This window comes from Mirounga leonina, unplaced genomic scaffold (assembly GCF_011800145.1).
Source record: "Mirounga leonina isolate KUSES-001 unplaced genomic scaffold, KU_Mleo_1.0 Mir_173, whole genome shotgun sequence".
In the NCBI taxonomy this organism is placed as follows: Eukaryota; Metazoa; Chordata; class Mammalia; order Carnivora; family Phocidae; genus Mirounga; species Mirounga leonina.
Window position 1 is genome coordinate 42,371,030 of NW_023270447.1, and position 23,698 is coordinate 42,394,727.

Sequence of the window (23,698 nt, forward strand, 5' to 3'; positions counted from 1 at the left end):
ACGGTGCAATCCATTCTTTAAATAACAACACTGTAGTGGCAAATTAGGTTTAACTAAATTATGCCTTATAGAATAAACACGGATTGAAATGATTTTAAAAGCGTCTGCCTTCGGCTCAGGTCATGATCCGAGGGTTTGGGATCGAGCCCCGCATCGGGCTCCCTGCTTAGCCGGGAGCCCGCTTCTCCCTCTCCCACTCCCCCTGCTTGTGTTCCCTCTCTCGCTGTGTCTCTCTCTGTCAAATAAATAAATAAAATCTTTAAAAAAAAAAAAAAAGAAAGTGGAGTCAGCAGCTGATAGATTATACATATAGGGTGAGTGAAAAGGAGTAGTGCCGGGCGCCTGGGTGGCTCAGTCGTTAAGCGTCTGCCTTTGGCTCGGGTCATGATCCCAGGGTCCTGGGATCGAGCCCCGCATCGGGCTCCCTGCTTAGCCGGGAGCCCGCTTCTCCCTCTCCCTCTGCTTCTCCCCCTGCTCATGTTCTCTCTCTCTCTCTCTGTATCTCTGCGTCTCGAATGAAAAGAAAAAAAATCTTTAAAAATTCGTACCCCAACGAAACACATCCCTCCAGGTTCCCAGGACTCACCTTAAACTTGTTCTCCTTCAACTCTTGGAAGTCTCTTTCCAGCAAGAAGTCAGTTCTGCAGTGCATGATAAGGCAACAAAGGGTCTGGCACTTGTCCCCACACGCCTAGCGTTTCCTGAGACAGGTGTCTGAGGTTATGGGTCACTCCCCCAACCCTAGTAAACTCACGTAAACCGCTCGTTTTCTAGAGCCCCAGAACGCTCTGTCCTCCCAAGGAAGGGGCCTCTAAGTTGGATTTACAACAGAGACTTTTCTTTCTCCTCTGACTCCTCCCAACCGAGACTTCCAGAAGGAAAACGGGCACGTTCCCAACTGCGGCGTGTCGCTGCGGTGCCAGCCCACAGCCCAGGCTCAAGGCAAACTTGGAGGAGCACCTGGGACAGCTCGCGTTGTTCGTGCGGGAAGCGGGCGCGAGAGGGGGAAGCAGAGGCAGCGGAGGGCGGTCGTTAGTCGGGGTAATCCACGCCTCACAGGTGTCAGTGGGTGCCCGCTTCGAGGGAGGTCGCAAATCGGTTGCCAAGCAACAGGACCGCCTGCGGGAAAGTAGCGGAGCTTGGTTGCCCCTCATCCAATCAGCGACGGGGGGCAGGCCTCTGGGAACCTTCGCAGCCAATCGTCCAACCGTTTCACTTTGGCCGTGAGCTCCGTTGTCAAGGCAACACCCCCCCCCCCCCCCCCCCGCCAACTCAGTCCACCAACGAAGACTGTGGACTGTACCCAACTAGTGTAGAATGTGAATAAAGTCCCAGGATCTTTCAGAGCCTTCACTCGAAGTCCTTCTCTGAAATGCTTTCCTTTTTCTTTGAATACCAGAAACTATGGGGTAATAAGTGATCATTAGGTACAAGTCTGAGCTTATTAATCAAAACTTACATGGCAAGCCACCATTCATAATACGTTCGCATACATTATTACGTCATCGTACCCTACAGTTACCTTGGGAGGATGTTCCAGGAACAGAGAAGTACTTAAAATGTCTCGGGTTCCCATCTTTGGCCACAGGGTTTTGCTCCCGCTGTTCCTTCTATCTAGACATTTACCACATCCCTTCCACCCTCTCTCCCCCCATTTTTCTTCACACATCTCCCAGATTTAACTTTGCTCACGATTCCTTATGGGATCCTCTAAGACAAGATTAGGTTCCTCTCTTTTGTGATCCTAGAGGACCCTCATTAGCACTTATCACACTGGATTACAATTGCCTATTGTCTTCTTCAGCCAACTGGGAGCTACTGAAAGGTGTTCATTTACCAGTGCCAACTACAGACATTGGCAACATAGTTCAGAGTGCTTTTTGGTTATTTACTAATTTGTTTTACTAATTTTATGGAAACACTATCAGTTCAATTAGTTCATTCATTCCACCAATATTAACGACTTATTATGTATTTTGGAACAATTCTTTTTTTTTTTTTTTTTTTTTAAGATTTCATTTATTTGACACAGAGAGCACAAGCAGGGGGAGCGGCAGGCAGAGGGAGAAGCAGACTCCCCGAGGAGCAGGGAGCCTGATGCGGGGCTTGATCCCAGGGTCCTGGGATCATGACCTGAGCCAAAGGCAGTCACTTAACCAACTGAGCCATCCAGGCGCCCCATAAACATACTGTGGAACAATTCAAATGAAGTGACAGCCTTTATGCCTCCAGTATACAATAAAGTACACAAAACAAAACAAGTACACAAAACAAAAATACATGATAAGTGACATGTAGACAATAAAAGAGTAATGTGACCAAGAGTGCAGCAGGTAGTCAAGGGTTAGACGTGGTGGTCAGGGAAGGCCTCTGTCAGGAGAGGATTTTGAGATGATACTTCAAAGACAAGATGAAAAGGAGCCAGCTTTATGAAATGGAGGACAGATACTTCCAGGAAGATGAAAACACAATAGTTCTAGTCCGGAAAAAGCTAGGCTTAAAAAAAGAATCACGCAGGGCTTGAGAGGGTATGAGTGAGATATAATTAGGGTGGGGCACTACAGGATGGGAGGTTTGGGTTTTATTTGAATAGCAGTGGGGACCCAGTGGATGGTGTTAAGTCTCAAGAGAGAGTAATGCTCTGGTTTACTTTTACAAAATTACCTTGGCTGCTTTGTGGAGAATGGATTGTGGGGGAAATCATTTAGAAGGCTCCATGTTCAATTTCATGGCCAGGTATGATAGCTTACAAATTCCCAACAATATATTAATTTTACTAACATTTTGGCACAATAAAATGATTTTATTCTATATTTCATAAAACTGAATATAAAGGAATTTTCCTATTAAAACATCAACTAGGATCTAAAATTGAATTTTTTTGGCTGCCCTTTATATCCATCAGATTTTAACTTGGATTTATGTAGGACTGTGAATGTAAGGTGAAAGTGAAGACAGGGCATTTCAGTGAGAAGAGAATGCACCAATTTGGGGTTTTTAGCTAGCTTTTTTTTTAAAATGATGATATCTTGATGATTTTTTGATGATATCATGGTGGTCCTGTGGCTCCTTTGACTCCAGTAGGGGAACACCGTGACAGTAAATGCAGGATCCTTTGTTATTTCTTTAAAATTTTGTTCTAAGGATGCCTGGGTGGCTCAGTTGGTTAAGCGGCAGGCTCTTTTTTTTTTTTTTTTTTTAAAGATTTTATTTATTTGACAGAGACACAGTGAGAGAGGGAACACAAGCAGGGGGAGAGGGAGAGGGAGAAGCAGGCTTCCCACTGAGCAGAGAGCCCAATGTAGGGCTCGATCCCAGGACCCTGGAACCATGACCTGAGCCAAAGGCAGACGCTTAATGACTGAGCCACCCAGGCGCCCCAAGTGTTAGGCTCTTGATTTCAGCTCAGGTCCTGATCTCAGAGTTGTGAGATCAAGCCCACATTGGGCTCCGTGCTCAGCATGGAGTCTGCTTGAGATTCTCTCTTTCCCTCTGTCCCTGTCCCTCCTCCTACCCTCTCTCTCAAATAAATAAATAAATAAATAAATAAATAAATAAATAAATAAAATTTTGTTCAAGGGGAAATTATGTTAAGGTAAAAGAAAAAGGTAAAATTAAAACATTCTTCTGAATTTTTAGAAATTGGTATTTATATCCTACTTTAATGCAATGAAGATCAAGTTGATAGATTCTCATATGACCCCTCCTGGACCTCTCCTCGGGACTTCAGCCTAGTATACTCAATTGCCTAGTTCTTCCCCAGCTGTTTCAAAGACATTTCAAATTCAAAATGTCCAAAAATGAACTCATTACCTTTCCTCCTCTCCACTAGCCTTCTATTTCATTTTGTTCATTCAGTTTCTCAAGCTGGAAATCTGAAGGCCCCTCTGACTCCTCTTCCTCATGACTCACCTTCAATTATTCACCAACACCTGCTGCTTTTCTAGCTTCTTCTCAAGCCTTATCACCAGTGCCCGAGCTCACAGCCTTGTTATTTCTTGCTAGAACAGAGAACATCTTTATACTATACTCCTTGCCTCCAGACTTGCATGTCATGATACTTCATTGTAACGTATGTAAACTAACATGTGATCATGTAATTCTCTGCTGAAAGTAGTGCAAGAGACACCCCCCTCCCCCCGCCCCATAACCCCAGCTTACGCTACCTCCATCTACAGGGCTTTAAATGTGGATTGACTTCTGGGGGTGTGGGTTGGGAGACTAAAATTGTGGGCAACCTTGTATGTGTCTGTATAACTATATGTGTACGTGTGTGCACATCAACTTTTTTTGGTAGAATGGGGTCATGGGATTCATTAATTTCAGCCGAGCCTGTGATATAAAAAGCTTCAGAAACCATGCACTACAGAGTTAAATCCAGGCTTCTTAACATGGTGCTGCAAAACCTCCCACGCTATTATTCCCATCGACCCTTCCTTTATCGATGCCCACTCTGCTTCACATCTGAAACAGCAGCATCACTCAATTGCATCCCTCAACAGGGATACTTTTCCCTGGATCTACCATCTTGCCCAGGCTCTCTACCTGGACTTTCTTCCTCTTCTTCTTTATCTGGCTAACCAGCTCTTACTCATGTTGAAAGACATAATTCCTTCTCAGAGTCTTCCTGAAGTACCAGGATGGGTTGTGTTCTCATTTAACCTGGGTGCATCTTTGTAGATCGTTACCACATTGTTTTGAAATGATCTGCTTATGGGATTTTCTTCCTTACTAGAATGTAAATTCCTAAGGGCATGGAGACCTATTTATTCATCACTGCATTCCCAGCACCAAGCATCTGGCTCAGAGGGGCATCCCTATATGCTGATTGAATTGAACAAAGCAGATAAAAAATTAGGGGGCCAGGAGAGTGACCCTTCCATGACAGAACCAGACATAAGGAGAGGAAGGTGTTTGCAGAGATGGGGGGCGGTGGGTGATTTCGAGGAGTTCGACCAGCCCCGTGGGACACATTGCAGGTTCAAGTCGGGAGGACAGTGACAAAGTAGACGATGGAGGAGAAGAATCACTGACAGTAGGAGCCCGCAGAGCAGAGGGGCTGGAGAGCTGCAGGCGGGGCGTAGATTGTAAGCATAGTCCCCAGGGCACCAAGTGGAAAGTGCAGGCACTTAGAAAGGTCCACAACCATTGGGTCTCAAGGGACAAAGAGGTTAGAACTCCTGGAACTGTTTTGGGAATGAAATTGCTGGGAAAGACAGCTTCCTGCCAGTCTGCCTCTGGGGGCTTGGCTCTATTGTATTTGGAGGTACTGAGTAACCGGGATCACAGTTGACCTCGCTGGCTGGCCAACATCCTGTGTTTTTACAATTAGCTGAGCTCCTGTGTGGATGGGAGATGGGCTTTGGTTACAGAGGCTCCTGAGCTGATAAGTGGAACTGGGGCTTTGGAGAGAGGTGGGAGTGAGATGTGTGTGCACGCGTGTGCACGCATGGAGCACGTGGGTAGCAACTGGCTGGATTTGCTTCTTGCATTAATAGCAGTTGCTGGAGACTAGTAGCATCAGCTGTTCAGATATGAGTCACTTGAAATTGCAAACTTCTAAGCAGAGGCTTATCTGAAAATATTTTTCTCCACATGGACCCACCTTCCATTTATTACGGCATATGTTTTAATAAAATTTCCCCATACATGATAGCATTGATGTTATGTCCTTGCCACAGCTCATTCCTAAGCCATGTCCTTCTCTGCCTTATTCATCAGATTTGTTGTTGTGGGTGTTTGTGTTTTAGATAAACCAACCCAACCAGGAAAATAAATCCTATCTGTAGTCCTTCTACTGTCTTAGTTTATTAGTTTGGGTAAAGAATGTGTGCTCTCAGGACAGACCTGGTTTGTGTCCCAAGATACCTATGTTCGAATAGCCAGCATGCCCTTGAAGAAGTTACTTAGCCTCCCTATACCTGCATTGTCTTGCCTGAAGGATGCAGCCAGTAAGGTAGATGCCTACTGCTCAGAATCACTGTGAAGGCTGAAAGCAGGAACAGCGGCCAAGCACTCGCTCACTGGCTGGCCCGGAATGACAGTCAACGCCTGTGCCAACCATGTGCCGAGCACACCGTTCGAAGTGCTCCCGGGGAATTCATCACTTCCTCAGAAACAACTCTATGAGGTAGGCACCATTATGATTGCAATTTTTGCAGAAGAGGGAGGTACACAGTCACAGAGCTGGAATGCTGCCGAGCCAGGAGGCAACCCCAGGGTATCTAGCTCCAGAGTCCATGTTTTTAACCACTAGGCTACCCGGCCTCACAAATGTCTCATGTTCTACCAAGTGAATTCTCTGGCCTTCTTTAAAAAATTATTGCTACTCTCAATAAATTTTTCTTTTGGTGCGTCTGTTATTTTTGTTTTTGTTATTTTTGGTGCATCTGTTTCTAACTGTGTTCCTACTTGCTTGCTTTCTGAGTTTTCCTCTGCTAAAATATAAACCCAGGAAAGCTAGGCCACTGCTGTACAATAATATAGTGCTTGGCATGTAATAAAGGCCCACTACGAATCTGTTAACTGAATGTGAGTTCTGTCTTCTCTTTTAGATTATAAATTCATTAAGAACTCAGTCTGACTTCTATAACTTATAAATATGTAGTACTCTGCTGCTCAAAAAAAGTATACCAACTACAAAATCATTATTTTTACATTAACTTTTATTACTTTTGTACCTTCAAGTGGAAAGTAGATTTTATTAAGTCCTACTATATGCATTTTTTGGGCTTTCTCTCTCAGTCTTTTCCCCTAAAAGTAGGCCTAGAGGATGGAAAAGCAAATGTTGCATTCTATTTCTTATGGTGGGCAGAATTCTAAGATGACCTTCAAGATCTCCACCCCCGGCATAAGCCTCAGGATTGTGAATATGATGCATTTTTTTACTCTTTTGGTTAAGGTATATGACCTAGTTGACTTTAAGAAAGAGAGGTCATCCTGGGTGAGCCTGACCTAATCAGGTGAGCCCTTAGAAAGGACTGGGCTCTTCTTGAAGTCAGTAATTGAAAGTGTGAGAGGGATTCTTTGTGAGGGAGATTCTCTTTTGCTACCTTTGAAAACTGAGGGCTTCATGTGGCAAGAAATGTGGGCAGCCTCTAGAAACTGACAGTGGTCTCTTGCTCACAGAAATTCCGGCAAGAGAATCAGGGCCTCAGTCCTACAACCAGAAGCTACTGAATTCTGTCACAAACGCATGATCTTGGAAGAGAACCTGAGCTCCAGATCAGAACTCAGTCTGGCCAACACTGTATGAGACCCTGAACAGGGAATTCCTTCACGCCATGCCCAGATCTGGCCAACAAAACCGTGGGCTAATAAATGGGCATTGTTTTAAAACATTAAGTTTGTGGTATTTTGTTGTGCAGTATGGCTAAGTAATACAACTTATCCAGAGCGTACAGCTACCGACCAAGACAATTTAGGTGGCAAAAGTTCAGTCACTTACTGAGCCGGGTTTACCCTGATTTAGTATGAAAAGAACTTGAGACCAGTTGATAGACATTACCATATGGCTTTAGACAGGGTTAGGGGATAAAATGGTGCTGAAAAATGAAGACTGAACTAAAGTCTCATACACAGACTTTCATCATCCTAGGTGAGAGAAGCAACAAGCGGTGTAGTTATTTAACATTTGCAAAGTTACTGAGGCCATCTCCAGCTTCAACAACCAGGCATCCCCTCCCCCTCTTTTTAAAAACAATTCTTTCCCTCAGGACTTGGACAGATGTTTTCATTTTACTTAAACTAAAAAACTGTTTTCCTCATCCACCAGGAATATGTACCAGTACAAAGTGTCAACCTCGTTTGGATTTGAACCCCCATCCTCAAGAACAAAAAAGGGCTGAGGCGCGCCAAATGTCAGCTCAGCTGTGAGAAGTGTTTTAAATCATATTTTGACGTATGTTACGCTGTTAACTAGAAAATAAAGTGCAGCACACATGCTTCTAGTAACTCTGGTTTCAAATCATATGATCCCTTCTTTGTCTTGAAGACCTTTTGATGTGCGTTCCCAATATTGAGTTTCTCTGCTTTTAATAATCTTATATTCCTTCCTCAATATAAATGTCATGAAAAATACTGAATGCTAATCTTCAAAGATCAAACAGGAAGAAAGAGGTGGGCAGCATAGTTCAGCAACTTGAATTCCTGAAATTTCTCATTTAAAAATTTTATTTTGGCTTATAAAAGCCTAGGCTCAACGAAATGCTCCATCCCCCTTTGTAAAGTTGAAGTTGCAGGCTCCCCCCAATTTCAGAATTGTGTTAATTACAGAATAATTCAGTCTCTCCCTCTAAGGCACCCGAGATGCAGGGGCCACTTGATCACTATTCATATCTGAATTTGTGGCTACCTAACAGAGAGGAGCTCAGAACCGATACATGCTGGCTTTTATTTCACGTTCTCTGCTTTCCGTAGGATTACAAAGAGTCCAGATTTGCCTAGGCATGGGGGCGCTCTTTTTTTTTAAAAGATTTTTATTTATTTGAGAGAGAGCGTGAGAGAGAGAGAGAACGAGCATGAACGGGGGGAGGGGGCAGAGAGAGAGGGAGAAGAAGGCTCCCCACTGAGCAGGGAGCCCCATGAGGAGCTGAATGCAGGGCTCCATCCCAGGGTCCTGGGATCAGGACCTGAGCCCAAGGCAGATGCTTAACCAACTGAGCCACCCAGGCGCCCCCATGGGGGCTCTCTTGGGAAAAAGGACTATCAGTGCTAACAGTGGGATAATCCCTGGCAAACTGGCACAGCTGGTCACCCTACCTTGGGCATCGAGGACATTTTCACAGTGGGAATTATGTAGACAGCTTGGTAGCAGCTGTTTACTTGCTTTGGAGCTTGATGTTTAAAGGAACCCAATTTGTTTTCTCTGGCAGGCTGGTGTCCAAACCCCATAATCCAAGTATTAAAACATAGTGCCCAGAATCCCATTAGGCATGGACTTGGGTCTATGATGAAGGAATGCAGCGCCCGCCTGGGCACTTTACATGCACTCAAATGTTTTTTTGGTTTTTTTTTTAAAGATTTTATTTATTTATATGACAGAGACAGCGAGAACAGGAACACAAGCAGGGGGAGTGGGAGAGGGAGAAGCAGGCTTCCCGCTGAGCAGAGAGCCTGACATGGGGCTTGATCCCAGGACCCTGGGATCATGACCTGAGCTGAAGGCAGGCGCTTAACGACTGAGCCACCCAGGCGCCCTACATGCACTCAAATGTTTTAAGAAGATCAGGTCTCCCTTTATTTCATTCCCCACATGGGAACACCAGTTGTTGAGAGAGAACACATTTAATATTATCTAAGTACAATTGTGACTAAGTGTGTGTGTGTTGGGGGGAGGTGTAGGGAACCGCTTAAAAGATGTAATTATTCTAGGCTTCCTTCACATATATTGATTTAATATACTTCTTCATGGTGCTCTCAGTTGCCCCCAGGGATGATTCCAGAATTTCAACATGGGAGAAACTTTGAGGTGGCAATCGGCTTGGGGGTATAAGGGATGACATATGGTTGAGGGATGGTCTAGGGATGTGTCTTGAAGCTGTTTTTACTTAGTGTATGTTTATTAGGGCTGGTTTGAAGGGAAATGATGGAAATTATTGGAGGGCTAAGCCCGCCCCCACCTCATTGGCACTGGTACTGCGGTTCTATACTATGGCATGTGCATGAATAGTTAGGTAGAATGCTTTGTGCCCCAAGTATTTTACACATTAGAAAATAATTTATCCCTTTGTAAAGGTTGTTTAAAACACATTGAATGATAGCAATGTTACCACTTTTTGAGCACCTACTATGTGCCAGATACTTTTTAACATATTTTTACATATTCTCATTAAATGCTTGTATCAACTCTGAAAGATAGATACTCTAGAAAAATCATAAAATTATCTAGACTTTATTTTTTGATAACTTTGTGTCAGGTGCACTTCACTGCGGTTGACATAAATTAGCTCATTTCAGTTAATTAGCTTCAATTCAATGAAGTAGGTGCTTTTTCAGATGAATAAAAGTATAGTTCAGAAACTCGCCTAAATTTACACGGTTACTGAGGGGTGAAATGGAGATTTAAGCCCAGGCAGCAGGACGTCAGAACCTTTACTCTTAACCTCTATGCTACATTTACAGCATTTTACGGATAGGGAAACAGAGGTTGCCTTACTTACTCAAGGTTATCCCGCGCCTGTGCAGGAACAGTTAAAAAGTCCATGCTGGAGATCTTGCCATTTGCAACGACGTGGATGGAACTGGAGGGTGTTATGCTGAGCGAAATAAGTCAAACAGAGAAAGACATGTACCATATGACCTCACTGATATGAGGAATTCTTAATCTTAGGAAACAAACTGAGGGTTGCTGGAGTGGTGGGGGGTGGGAGGGATGGGGTGGCTGGGTGATGGACATTGGGGAGGGTATGTGCTATGGTGAGCACTGTGAATTGTGCAAGACTGTTGAATCTCAGATCTGTACCTCTGAAACAAATAATGCAATATATGTTAAGAAAAAAAAAAAAGAAGATAGCGGGAGGGGAAGAATGAAGGGGGGAGATCGGAGGGGTAGACGAACCATGAAAGACGATGGACTCTGAAAAACAAACTGAGGGTTCTAGAGGGGAGGGGGGTGGGAGGATGGGTTAGCCGGTGATGGGTATTAAAGAGGGCACATATTGAATGGAGCACTGGGTGTTACGCACAAACAATGAATCATGGAACACTACATCTAAAACTAATGATGTAATGTATGGGGATTAACATAATAAAAAAATTTTTTTTTAAAAGTCCATGCTGGAGCCCCCCCAGTCTCTTCATCCAGGTCCCATGAAAGAGATAGTGTTTTATGTTATATCCGAGGAATTTATAGGAGATTTTAGGGTAGCCTTTCCAGTACATTCTTGGATGGTCCTGAGGTTGTAATTTTCAGAATCTCCCCAGAGAATCTTGAGAAACTGGTTTGACAACTATTGCTTTCCTGCAGGGATGGCTAGTAAGTTTCGCCTCCAGGTGTTATTTCTGACTGATGAGTAGCTTATCCAGGGCAGTATGTTGAAAATTTTAAGGCTAACTGAGTCAGCTGTGGGTTTGCTGTTCCGAATCCATCCACTCAGGGCTTCAGCTTGGGGGGACGGGTGTGTTTTTTTTTTTTTCTTTTTAAGATTTTTTATTTATTCATTTGAGACACACAGAGAGAGAGAGAGCATGAGCAGGGGTGACGGGCAGAGGCAGAGGGAGAAGCAGGATCCCCGCTGAGCAGGGATGCAGGACTCGATCCCAGGACCCTGGGATCATGACCTGAGCTGAAGGCAGACTCTTAACCATCTGAGCCACCCAGGCGTCCTGCGGGTGTGTTCTTGTTCCCAACTATTTGCCCCCTTCCCTGCAAGGAGACCCTACATCCCTGCCTGTGACTCTGATGGGGTGGCCGCAGTGCCTCTCAGCAGTTCGAGATAACATCCATGTCCTACAATCAGGTTCATCCTCAGAATTTGTGTTGGCCAAGAGAATAAGACAGAAGGTTGTGACATAGAGCACGTCCAAGCAGAAGGTTTTCAAGTGCCCGTGTTTCAGCTCTGCCTCTTCCTCTTTCTTCTGTGCCATGAGAACAGCTGGTCCTTCTGAGACCGGAGAGCAGGGCTGTAGCCCCAGACGTACCTCCGGGGGCTGATGTGAGTGAGGAGTAAACATAAGGCAAGCCACTGAGATTTTGGAGGTATTAACTGCAGCCCAGCTGAGCAATACAATTCATGCACTCTGTTTCCAGAGTGAACTTTGGAAGTACAAAAAGTCCTAAACTGTCATTTTGCCTGAATATTCGTTTTAGTCTTACTAGGTTTAGTCTTACTAGTCTTACTTCTAGTAAACTACCTAGATCATGCAATTGGGGAGTTTTGGTCTCTCTCAAGTGATTTTTTTTAAGATTTTATTTATTTATTAGAGAGAGAGAGAGAGAGAATCAGACTCCATGCTGCATGGAACCTGACGTGAGGCTCTTCCCATGACCCTGAGATCATGACCTGAGCTGCAATCAAAATTCCGTTGCTTAACTGGCTGAGCCACCCAGGTGCCCCACTTTCAAGTGATTTTTAATGTGTTTGGACTCAAAAGAAACCTTTCAGGAAATTGTATTAGAACGAGCTCCACTGAGGGGTGCCTGGGTGGCTCAGTCGTTAAGCATCTGCCTTCGGCTCAGGTCATGATCCCAGGGTCCTGGGATCGAGCCCCGCATCGGGCTCCCTGCTCTGCGGGAGGCCCGCTTCTCCCTCTCCCACTCCCCCTGCTTGTGTTCCCTCTCTCGCGGTCTCTCTCTCTCTGTCAAATAAATAATAAAATTAAAAAAAAAACGAGCCCCACTGATAACCGAAATTACCATTTCGATGCCTGCAGTGGTCAAGGAGAACCCACTGTAGGATGGAGCCTGACCTCTCCCTATTTCTGCTCAAAATCCATGTGCCTCTAAGGTCAGGGAGAGCTTTAGCACTAACTTATTGCTGTATGCAGCCAGTTCTGTTGTTTTGTGTGTGATCTGAACTTCAGTCAAGAGCACAGGTCCACAAAGACTGATACTTAGAACCACTTTCCTTCACATTGAATATTCCCTGAATTATCTGTATTCAGCATGTCAGCGTATTGGCCTTTTTCAAAGTGTAAGGAATGTTATTTTTTTTTTTTTTTAAAGATTTTATTTATTTATTTATTTGAGAGAGAGAGAAAGCATGAGGTGGGGAGGGTCAGAGGGAGAAGCAGACTCCCCGCTGAGCAAGGAGCCCGATGCGGGACTCGATCCCGGGACTCCAGGATCATGACCTGAGCCGAAGGCAGTCGCTTAACCAACTGAGCCACCCAGGCGCCCTCAAAGTGTAAGGAATGTTCCATCTAATTTTAAAGAAAGGGATTTCTCCTAACTTAACCATTCCTGGTTAGTAAATAGGAATAGTTACTAACCTGGTCACTTTGGTGAGCATATGCACTGTGTCAGGCCTGGTCAGCAAATAGTATAGTCCTCATTTGTGAATAAGCAGTTCATAGGTGCTTGGGATTCAGCTAGTCATAAATATGTCAGCAGACCTTCTCCCTGTACGTCTCTATTTTTTAAGCCTTCCCCTGCCTAATTTCCCAGGGGATTACATTGACCTTGAGTACTTTGATGGTTTGTAAGGCTCTCCTTCCTCTGAGTTAACAGACTCCTTAATACTCTTGGCATTTATGGTAACAAGCTTCAGGTGCAGTCATATTTTGGCTGCAAACATTTTCCTCTTATGTGTGTGATCCTTTGCTCCTTCTCCTCTAATATAGCATTTCCTCTTCAGCATTTGAACTCTTAGTTGAAAAAAAAAATGCTGTATAAATTAAAAAGAGTATGAGCTTCACCTCTAGCACCTCCCTTGGATCCTTCTTGCTGTCCTCCCTCAGAGCTTTGTCTCTAAAGGCTGTGGGGAGCATAGTCTGAGCAGAGGACTCCTCCTCACAGCCAGCCAGCAAGGACTGATGGACTGCCACTGGCAAAGAAACACAGAGGAACACGCCACAGGTGACTGGATCCAGCCAACTGGGTCAGCTTGTCACAGGAAGCTCAGGGGAGGGGAGAGCCCCTGCAGCTGCTTCTGCTCGATGCTTACTGGGAGCTGGATCTTTCCTCTTCCCGAGAAAGACCAGCCTATGCCTGACCCTAACTTTGTGAAGTTGCAACAGAGAGTTCTTTTAGTTGTGTTAATCATCACTGCAAGGAGTCAAAGGTACACTAAGAGACCAAGTCTTTTGAGCTTGTCCACATGAAGGGAAAAGCTTTTGATTACTATCCAAGAATATGGGTCTTGAGTGAACTAGACAAGGTAGTCTTGTCAAAGGCTGGGGCTATTCGTTTTCTATCCAAGAGAACAACTACAAAAATAGAACCATTGTCAAATGGTTAAAGCAAAAAGGGTTTTAGTGCTAAGTTTTTCATTAAATAAAATTTGGTTTTTCCTTAAGGGGAACTAAAGTGGCTAAAATGTTATTAAATGCTTATATATACATTTCTAAGGAGGTAATGACCATTCCCTCCTTCCACCCCCAGGCCTTTAATGTGATTCTCAATCTTTAGAATACAGGAGCGCTTGTTAAAACACAAATTGCTGGGTCTCACACCCAGAATTTCTGACTCAGGGCTTCAAAGAGGGGCCTGAGAATTTGCATTTCTGGCAAGTTCCAAGGGCCTCTAGTCTGAGGACCACACTCTGTGAACCACTGGGCTAGGTAGCTAACAGAGCTCCCTTTAATCAGTAGTTAGTGGTTTGTACTAGGCATTATCTGAGGTGGTGCCGCAAATTTGCAGATGTTGGTGATTAGGGAACTAAGGATAAAGGCCCAAATCACAGAGCTGAAGGGATTGGGGATGGATGGAGGGGAAGAGCCCGGAGAGACAGAAGGAAATAGGAGTGAAGGGCAGACTGAGGAATTCATGCGAGAGGGAGAAACCCACCCTGACATCCATCTCATGGCCATGTGAAGTGACTGCTTTATTGAGTTTGATTGCTGAGGTGGTGACAAGAACTGTACCTAAAACAGATGGATAAGGCCCTGAAGGTTTTATTGTATTCCCTTCTGTATTAAATAGCAGAATGGACAAGTTCTTTGAACTTTCATAATGATACTCATTTTCCTTGACAGTGTGTATTAATTGCCAGATGGGGAACTCTTTCTTTTGGGCAAAGAAAGTCATAAAGATAAGCTGTGACAATTAAACGGCCACATCTCTTTTATTTTATCAGTATGGTTGGAATCTAAGTTGAACATGATAAGATGGACACAGCTTTTTCTTCTTCAGAGTTCTAAGACATGATTTTTGATGTCTAAGTTCACATGGAAACAAGGCAGAAAAGGATGCAACTTTGAAAAACCAATTTTTACATTCCATTTGGTTGCAATTATTCAATATATTATTTTGATTTTAAAAACTAAAATCTATATAGTTGGATAGTATATGGTCATGAAATCATTGGGATTTTTCCCTCCCACCTGTGGTCGCTGGCAAAAGAATGCCCGAGTCTATGTTAAGATCTACTTAAAAAAGAAAAAAATCATTTCAGTGAAATAGCAGTAAATAGGAACTGGGATTCCTTTTTCTATGAAATGTCAATAATTAGGAGAAATAATATTAAAATTCCCAAATACCTCCATGATAGCAATATTCAGGAAATAGTATTATATGGTAAACATTTTTAATAAACAGCAGCATAAAGTCATCAGTGTTTAATATCATCTCTGGTGTGTGAAATACAAATGTACATACCCTCAATATAAAATAGCCTTTTTGTCATTACATCCATGCTTGTCTATTTGAAATGCCCATAATAACAAATCAAACATTAAGTAATACAGTGATCGAATGCATGCAGTGAAAGTAAGAAAAGATCTGGGAGGGCAAGATAGTGAAATATTGCCATGATATATTTGAAGAAAATCCATATCGAGTTAAAAAGAAACAAACAAAGGAAACCAAGAAACAGACCAGATATAAAAATGCAGATATATTTTCACTTCTGTGATACAAACCATAAACATAGTTTTGTGCAAAAAAAAAAAAAAAGAAAGAAAAGAAAAAAGATCTGAAAATAAAGTCATCTTACAAAACATCGTCAACAAAGCGAAAGGTATTTTTTAGTTTGTGAAAAAAATACTATTTGATACAAAAGGGACTGTGTTATGTAGTATCACAGTGCTATTATAAAATACATTATTACAAGTGGTTTTGAAATTTGGTTTGCTCACCGTAACGGCCTCAGTAATTATAAAATGTTTAAAATAAATGTTATAGTTCTTTATAAAAAACTAACTTGAGTTTATTTTTTAACCATAGTAATGTTTTTCCAGAGTAGGTATTTTACTGGCTCATGGAATGCTAATTTCCCTTTAAGGGACTCCTAGAAAAACTCAGATTCACTGAAATTGTGTTTACTTAAAATAATAAATATTCTTGGAAAACAATTGATTGTCGTATGATATACAAAATTGTGGTTTGAATCTTCATCATTAAACAGTTGCATAGCAACAAAAGGATACAAATATTCTCCTCTACCTAAAGTTAAGAAATGTAACTTTTGAATCAGCTTATTTATGTCACAGAAATATTTCTTAATTTATCTCCCAGTAAAACTGGATATAGCCAATCCTTTGAGTTCACAGTACCGATAAGTCCATGTTTATTGTTTGAAGATTCAGTGTTTGGGAAAATTGCAACACATTTGGTAAACATACTTCCTTGATTTCTCATCCTAATTGCATTTTTATTTTTATTTTTTTACAAAATCGAAACATCAATGTGCTTCTAATTCTTTTGCATTCTCCTCATCAAGTATCATTTCCAGGAATTATTTTATATCCTGTAAGTCTCTTTATAAGTCTCTTAAGCTGTAAAATTAAAAAAAAAGAGAGAAAGAGAGAGACCTTGAGACACTCACTGTTCTTAGAATAAAGGAGTTATTTTTTAACAAGAGAAAAAATCAAACATAACATTCCTTTCTATATAGAACTTGAAACCCATAAGAATTCTAAACTTGGCAAAAGATGGCTAGTGGGTAAAGTGGCATGAGATGCACGTTTGATGCCTCCCTCCTAACTAAGGTAAAAATGATTATGCTGCTTCTATTCACCAGCTTAAAAAATTCAGTTCACGGTAATCTTTGAAATGAGAACTCAGTACCTGTTTTGGTTTTTTTCTTTTTAAATACTGTCCTATTTTGCAAAATAGAATTCATAGTCTTTGGATTCCAACTAATTCTATGAATAAACTGTCCTAACTTCTGGTGCTGGAATAACATCGATGGACATTTCCAGATCAGAAAAAAAGGTGAGAGAAACTTTAACTAGTTATCGGTGTCACAGAGTTTCCTACTTCCCCAGAGTTCACTGATGGTGAGCAGCCTACACCTTGGGCAACCCCTATGCAGGAGGTTGTAAGCACTGACGCACTGCTCTGCAACCACACCTCTCTTCTTCAATGTTCTCGGTCCAGGGAAGCTCCTGTGAGGCTGTCCCCATGGGCACCCTTGTTCCTCTCCCATGGGTGCTGATCTAGGCCGAGGGGCCGTTTTCCTGACTGTGCTTCCTTTGGTTCCTCATTTCTAATGCCATGGAGTGAACTATCAACCAACAATCAATTCCAGCATCCGCATCTAGCCTTCTCACGGTCCGAGGCCCTCTATTATTTCAAGCGCTTGTGTAAACACACTGTGGAAAAGGCCTTCGCGATTAACAGAGGAGATTCACAAAGAGGCACACTCTGCACCTTTCCAAGGAAGCCCCACTGTGTAGAAGGCTTCGGGGGATCTTACACTTGTCTTAGGGCTCGTTTCGAGCTGGGATTTCAAATTTTGCCTAAAGTTTCCTCATTGATTCTGAATATCATTTCCATACAAGTATGCATAGAGTCTAAATTGAATCAACATAATTCCTGAACATCTGTCCTGAAGATAAGACAGCAGGTAGACAAATGCTATGATATATACATTTTGGGGAGAGACCAGTCATGGAGAACGAAGGTAAATACACAAAGCACCGTTTGACTTTCCTTTTTGGTTTGATATTGAATCACAAAATTCTTTTCCTCTTCACTGGTTTGCAGTTTTTAGTACTTGAAACCAGATGTCCCAATCCCAATGCCATGTCATGTATCCCTGATGGAGTGTTAATCCCACTTTTTTTTTTTTTTTTCTGGCTGGTGTCTGCCCTGCTTGGTAAGACAGTTAAACTTCACAGAAGATACTTGTTGCAATGTCTGCTAAATGAGAACCTCACTTTAATTAAAAAAAAAAAAAAAAAAAAAATTTTTTTTGAATTTAAATCTTTTCTCCGGCTTTCTAGTTTTTCCTGTATACCACATTTACAAAAGCCGTGCATTTTACAGTTCTGCGGAAATCATAGATTCGGCGTGTCCGTGAATATTGGCATCTCCTAGCAAAGATGGTTGCTTTGAGTCTATCTTGTAGGGTTTTTGGGATTTGTTGCCAAAAACGGCGATACCCATCCCACCAGGATGATTTGGAATCGACATGTGTGGTAGTAAGGGAATATTGGCTTCCTGGTTGGACCCCGAAGAGGGCAGGCTGGTCACATGACCCGTGCTCGTGGACCCACTGGCGCTGCTCGGGGACCGACTCTTGGGAGGCGGGCAATGCTGGATCACTCTGGGGGGGCCTGCGGGCTGATAGTGGGCGGCTGGAAATGCTGCATATCCGGGAGGTATTGGGTACCCATTGATGGGGATGAATCGCTGGTTCTGAGGTATTGGCGGGCCGATGAAACCAGCAATCTGGCCCTGCGGCGTAATACCCTGGCTTGGGAACATGTAATTGGGGTATCTGGGGTTACTGAGATTACTCACTGGGCTGGCGCTAAGGGAGGTGGTCTGCGTGGTGGCATTTCCTCCCGAAGGGGTCGTGGAGCTGGTGTGACTGGACAGTCCCTCCCAGGAGCGAAGCCGGACGTGAATATCTTTAAATCTGGGTCTCCTGGAAGGAATCTCGTTCCAGCACTCCGTCATGAGGCTGTACATTCTGGGCGGGCAGTCTTCGGAGCATGGCAGCAGCTGTCGTTTTCTTACCATTTCGATCACCTCCTGGTTACTGAATCCGTAGTACGGCTGCAGTCCAAAACTGAAGATCTCCCACAAGACAACCCCAAAGGACCAGATATCGGAATCAGACGAGAATTTGCCATACATGATGGCTTCAGGGGGCATCCAGCGAATGGGCAGCAAAGACTTACTCTGCACCCTGTAGTAATCGGCAGAGTATATTTCTCTGGAAAGCCCAAGGTCTGAAATCTTTACATGAAGCTGCTCCCCGATTAAAATATTGCGAGCCGCAAGATCCTTATGGACAAAGAAGTGACTAGACAGGTACTCCATGCCGGCTGCAATCTGAATCGCAATGTGCAGAAAATCTCCGTGATCCAGGCTGGATTTTACGGTCCCATCTTCGTCGCTGCTACAGCCGACGTCAGAATGCGGGGATCGCATGATAAGGAACTCGTGGAGATCCCCCTGATTCATATACTCGAAAAGCATACACACCGGTTGCTCCTGCGTGACGGCCCCTAGAAGGCAGACGATATTGGGGTGGTGTAGTTCGGCCATCAGGGAGGCTTCCTGTTGAAATTCTGTCCATTGCTGGGGGTTGTTGCAGTCTTTCAAGGTCTTTATGGCAACCAGCTGAGCATGGTCCATGCCTGGGAGATAGAGATGGCCCTTATAGATCTTTCCAAAGGCACATTCACCCAGTTCTTCCATAAAACGTACAGCCGAGAGTGGGAGCTCTTTAGCCTTGCTCTGTATAAAAAGAAGCGACAAGTGTGGTTTAAAACATTTCTTAAGGCAAGACATCTTGGCCTCTGAAAGAAGGGGTGGGGCATCTAGAGAGAGGCTCTATAAACCAGACTGAATAAAATACTGTAGGTCTGTAAGTCTTTAAAGTTGTCGGCCGCAACTTGGAGGAGGTACCACAGGCGGCTTCCCGTCACTCCCCCTGCCCCCATCCACATCCCCTGCTCCCAAGGCCCCTTGCTGCCGGAGACCAGAGTCTTGCTAGTGTGGTTCTGAGACCAGCAGCATCGGCATCACTCAAAGCTTACAACAGATGAGGGCTCTCGGGCCCACCCCAGGCCTGCTGGATCAGAATGTGCATTTAACAAGACCCCAGCTGATTTCAGTGAACATTACAGTGTGCGAGGTGTTGCTGCAGGGGATACGGCCCGAATTCTCAGCCTGGCACACAGAGCGTGTGTGATTTGGTCCTAACCCGACTACCCTTGCCACTTCTCTGTATGTTAGCATCACTTTCCTTAAATAGGTCTCCTCAGTGTCCACCCCTGAACACCACGGCCATTCTTGCCTGACAACTCTGTTCGTGCAGTGTGTTCTCATTCTTAGGGTATTTATTGTGCGAAAAGCCAGAGAAACCAGGCTGTCCTCCTGCGGTGCTCAGAGTAGAGGCAGGGAGGTTTGGAACGTGCTCCCCAACGCTTATCAAATCTTGTTCCCTTCGAAACTCTCCCTGACCACTAAGGTCTTTGCCTTCTCTGGAGTCCTTTTGCTTTACCTTCTGAATGCCGCCACACACAGGAGGCAGAGTGAGGGCTGGGTACGTGTGTGGCCTCCCCAGACAATCTGAATCTGAATCCCACCTTTTCCACTTACCAGCTGTGTGGACTCTAGCTACAGTATTCAACCACCCTATGCCTCAATTCCCTCATCTGTAAAATGGAATGATCATAATGGATAATTGTACTTGTAGGGTTCTTTGTGAATTTGTAATGAATTAACATTTGTAAAGTACTCAGCATGATGTCTGGCACATGGTAAGTGCTATTTAACTTTTAGCTGTTACCTTGCTATTGCTATTCTTTTATTTTTTATTAATTAATTAATTAATTTTATTAACATATGATGTATTATTTGTTTCAGGGGTACAAGTCTGTGATTCATCAGTCTTACACAATTCACAGCGCTCACCATAGCATGTACCCTCCCCAACGTCCATCACCCAGCCACCCCATCCCTCCTGCCCCCCTCCACTCCAGCAACCCTCAGTTTGTTTCCTGAGATCAAGAGTCTCTTATGGTTTGTCTCCCTCTCTGGTTCATTTTGTTTCATTTTTCCCTCCCTTCCCCTATGATCCTCTGTCTTGTTTCTCAAATTCCTCATATCAGTGAGATCATATGATAATTATCTTTGACTGACTTATTTCGCTTAGCATAATACCCTCCAGTTCCATCCACGTCATTCCAAATGGCAAGATTTCATTTTTTGATGGCTGCATAATATTCCATTGTATATGTTGCTGTTCTTTTAATGAATATTTTGTCCTCTCAATCAGATTTCAATTTCTTTTTTTTTTAAAGATTTAATTAATTTATTTATTTGACAGAGAGAGACACCGTGAGAGAGGGAACACAAGCAGGGGGAGTGGGAGAGGGAAAAGTAGGCTTCCCTCAGAGCAGGGAGCCCGATGCGGGGCTCAACCCCAGGACTCTGGGATCATGACCTGAGCCAAAGGCAGACGCTTAACGACTGAGCCACCCAGGCGCCCCCAGATTTCAATTTCTTGAAGGGAGGCATTGCTCTTCATACCAATTGATAACACTACAGCTTCGCAAGTGGGTTGTTTACTAATTGACGTTAAGACAGACAGGAAAAAACACCTAGCTCACAATGGAAATATGTATTAAATTGTCACATTTGGTATTGGCAATAATTTTTGAAATTCACCTCAAATCTAGCCTGAATTCTAGACGAATTTGCTAAGAAACAAATCATAAAAGCAATGCATTTGTACATAATTTTAAAAATAATTCCCTCACTTTAAATTTTTTAAGAAAAAGAAAATGCTCTGAGTATTCCAATTAAAGCTGACAATGTTGCAAATACATACAGAATTCAGAGTTCTCTGTACAGAGTTTAAAACAACAGTTTAGAAGATTAAGTAAAATATTTCTCTAATCCAAACTCTATTAATTTAAAATTCATGATGATTAGCTCTGTTCTGGGCTGATATTTTCCAGGGCAAAATGCCCATTAACCTAATTATATAAGTGCAAATAAACATGCAGCAAAATACTTAAAAGGACAAAATAAAATTGGCCATTTTGAAACACTAATTTTCTCATGCAAATAATATTTCCTATTAGAAATAGGGCTCATTTATTCATTAAAGCCAATCTCAAGGGGTTTGTATTTGGAAATGTCTTACAGGAAAGTTACTTCTGCTGAAAGTAATGGTAACACATTGCTTTAAACATTCAGTAAATTAAAGTTTACTGACCCAGTCCTATTCATCATAGTATTATAGGAGCAAAAGAGTAGAAACAACCTGAATGGGGGTGCCTGGGTGGCTCAGCTGGCTGAGCGTCTGACTCTTGATTTCAGCTTAGGTCATAATCTCAGGGTTGTGAGACTGAGCCCTGTGTTGGACTCCGTGCTGGGTGAGAGAAGCCTGCTTAAGATTTTCTCTCCCTCTCTCCCTCTGCACCCCTCCCCCCTCTGCTGCTCGTGCTTGCTCTCTCTAAAAAAATAAATAAAATAAAATAAAATTTCCTTTAAAATAAAAAGAAACAACCTAAAGGTCTATCTAGAGGAGACTGGTTGTGTTAATTATGGATTGAACTAATAAAGAGTATTATATAGTTTAAGAATGAGGACATTTTCTATGTACCAACATGGAAAGATCTCCAAAATCTTATTGCTAAGTCAAAAATAAAAAGCAAAAGAACAATTAATGCTGCATGGTGTTTTTGTGTGAAGGGGGAGGGGAAAAAGAATGAATATATTCATGTTAATTTGCATATGTATAAAGAAACTGAAAGGACACTCAGGAAACAGCAGTGATTATGGGGGAATACAGAAGTGGGAACTTGGAGAAAGGAGACAGAGCTGGGAGAGTTTTCACTTCATGCTTTTTTATACTTAAAAACATTTTTTAAAAGATTTTATTTATTTATTTGTCAGAGAGAGGGGGAATGAGAGAGAGACAGAGCACACAAGCAGGGGGAGTGGCAGGTGGAGGGCGAAGCAGGCTTCCTGCCAAGGAAGGAGCCCGATGTGGGACTCGATCCCAGAACCCCGAGATCACGACCCGAGCCGAAGGCAAATGCTCAACCTACTGAACCACCCAGGCGTCCCTATCCTTTAAAATTTTTGAACCAAGAAAAAGTAAAAAAGTAAAAACATATGATCAATCTTTCTATCTGACTGAATATGGAAATTTCTTTTGCAATCACAGGTCCATCCACTATTTTTCCTTTTGCTTATAGGGGTTGGATTCTTATGGGAGCTACGTTGTTCCTCTGGGAGAGCTGCGTGTGGGTGATGGGAAAAGGAACCATTTGAACCAACCCTACTTTTTTCTCTTGTGGCACTCAGATGATTTTGCTTTTGTGGGAAGACTAACCCAAGGTGAATTTCTCCTGCATGATGTTAAGGTTGCGATTTCTATCACAATTTTTCCTAATGATTTATTTTTTTACATATATATTTTTTATTTAAGATTTTATTTTATTTATTTTAGAGAGAAAAAGCAAGAGACAGCACGAGTGGAGGAGGAGTGGCAAAGGGAGAGGGAGAAGCAGACTCCCCGCTGAGCAGGGAGCCCTATGGGGGGCTCAATCCCGGGACCCTGGGATCAGGACCTGAGTCGAAGGCAGACGCTTAACTGACTGAGCCACCCAAGTGCCCCTTTCCTAATAATATAAATGAATCCAATTTATGTGAGAGTCCCTTGAATGGCATAGTAGGTATTTACTTACTTTTCCACCTAAACAGGATCCCCAGGCTTTGGTGAGAGAGAAGTGTATGTGACTGAGTAATAAAATTTTTTTTGAGGGAAAATCAGAATTTACACTCAAGGAATATTAGACTGATTTAATGAGGAGTTAGGAATACTTTTTCCTGCCCCTGCTGAAACTAATGCATAAGCAGTGCAGGGCATTCAAACTATGTGATCTTTGGAGTCATACCAATCTGAATTTGCATCTTGGACCTGTTGCTTTCTATCAGTATTAGTTAATACTTATATAACATCTACTATATGCTAGATACTGTTAAGCACTTAACAAATATTAACTCATTTAAGACAACAATCCTGTGTGGTAGGTCCTATATCTTAGCTGGTTGACTTGGGTGAGCTTCTTCACTTTTCTGACCTCTATTTCCATATCCATGAAATAATATAATATGCAGCTT

General features: G+C 42.9%; 2 protein-coding genes across 3 annotated transcripts in view; both read right to left on the reverse strand.

Annotated features, from left to right (window-relative positions):
- The window catches only part of UBE2U (ubiquitin conjugating enzyme E2 U), a 66,848-nt gene extending 65,599 nt beyond the window's left edge, over nucleotides 1–1,249 (reverse strand). For both annotated transcript variants that reach the window (XM_035018365.1, XM_035018366.1), the window contains exon 1: nucleotides 587–1,249. In XM_035018365.1, the coding sequence (XP_034874256.1) occupies nucleotides 587–652 (66 nt within the window). In that variant the 5' untranslated portion in view covers nucleotides 653–1,249. The remainder of the gene's footprint in view (nucleotides 1–586) is intronic.
- Nucleotides 1,250–14,704: 13,455 nt separating this feature from the next.
- The window catches only part of ROR1 (receptor tyrosine kinase like orphan receptor 1), a 398,622-nt gene continuing 389,628 nt past the window's right edge, over nucleotides 14,705–23,698 (reverse strand). Inside the window, exon 9 of the mRNA XM_035017718.1 lies at nucleotides 14,705–19,291. Coding sequence (XP_034873609.1) covers nucleotides 17,864–19,291 — 1,428 coding nt within the window. The 3' untranslated portion in view covers nucleotides 14,705–17,863. The remainder of the gene's footprint in view (nucleotides 19,292–23,698) is intronic.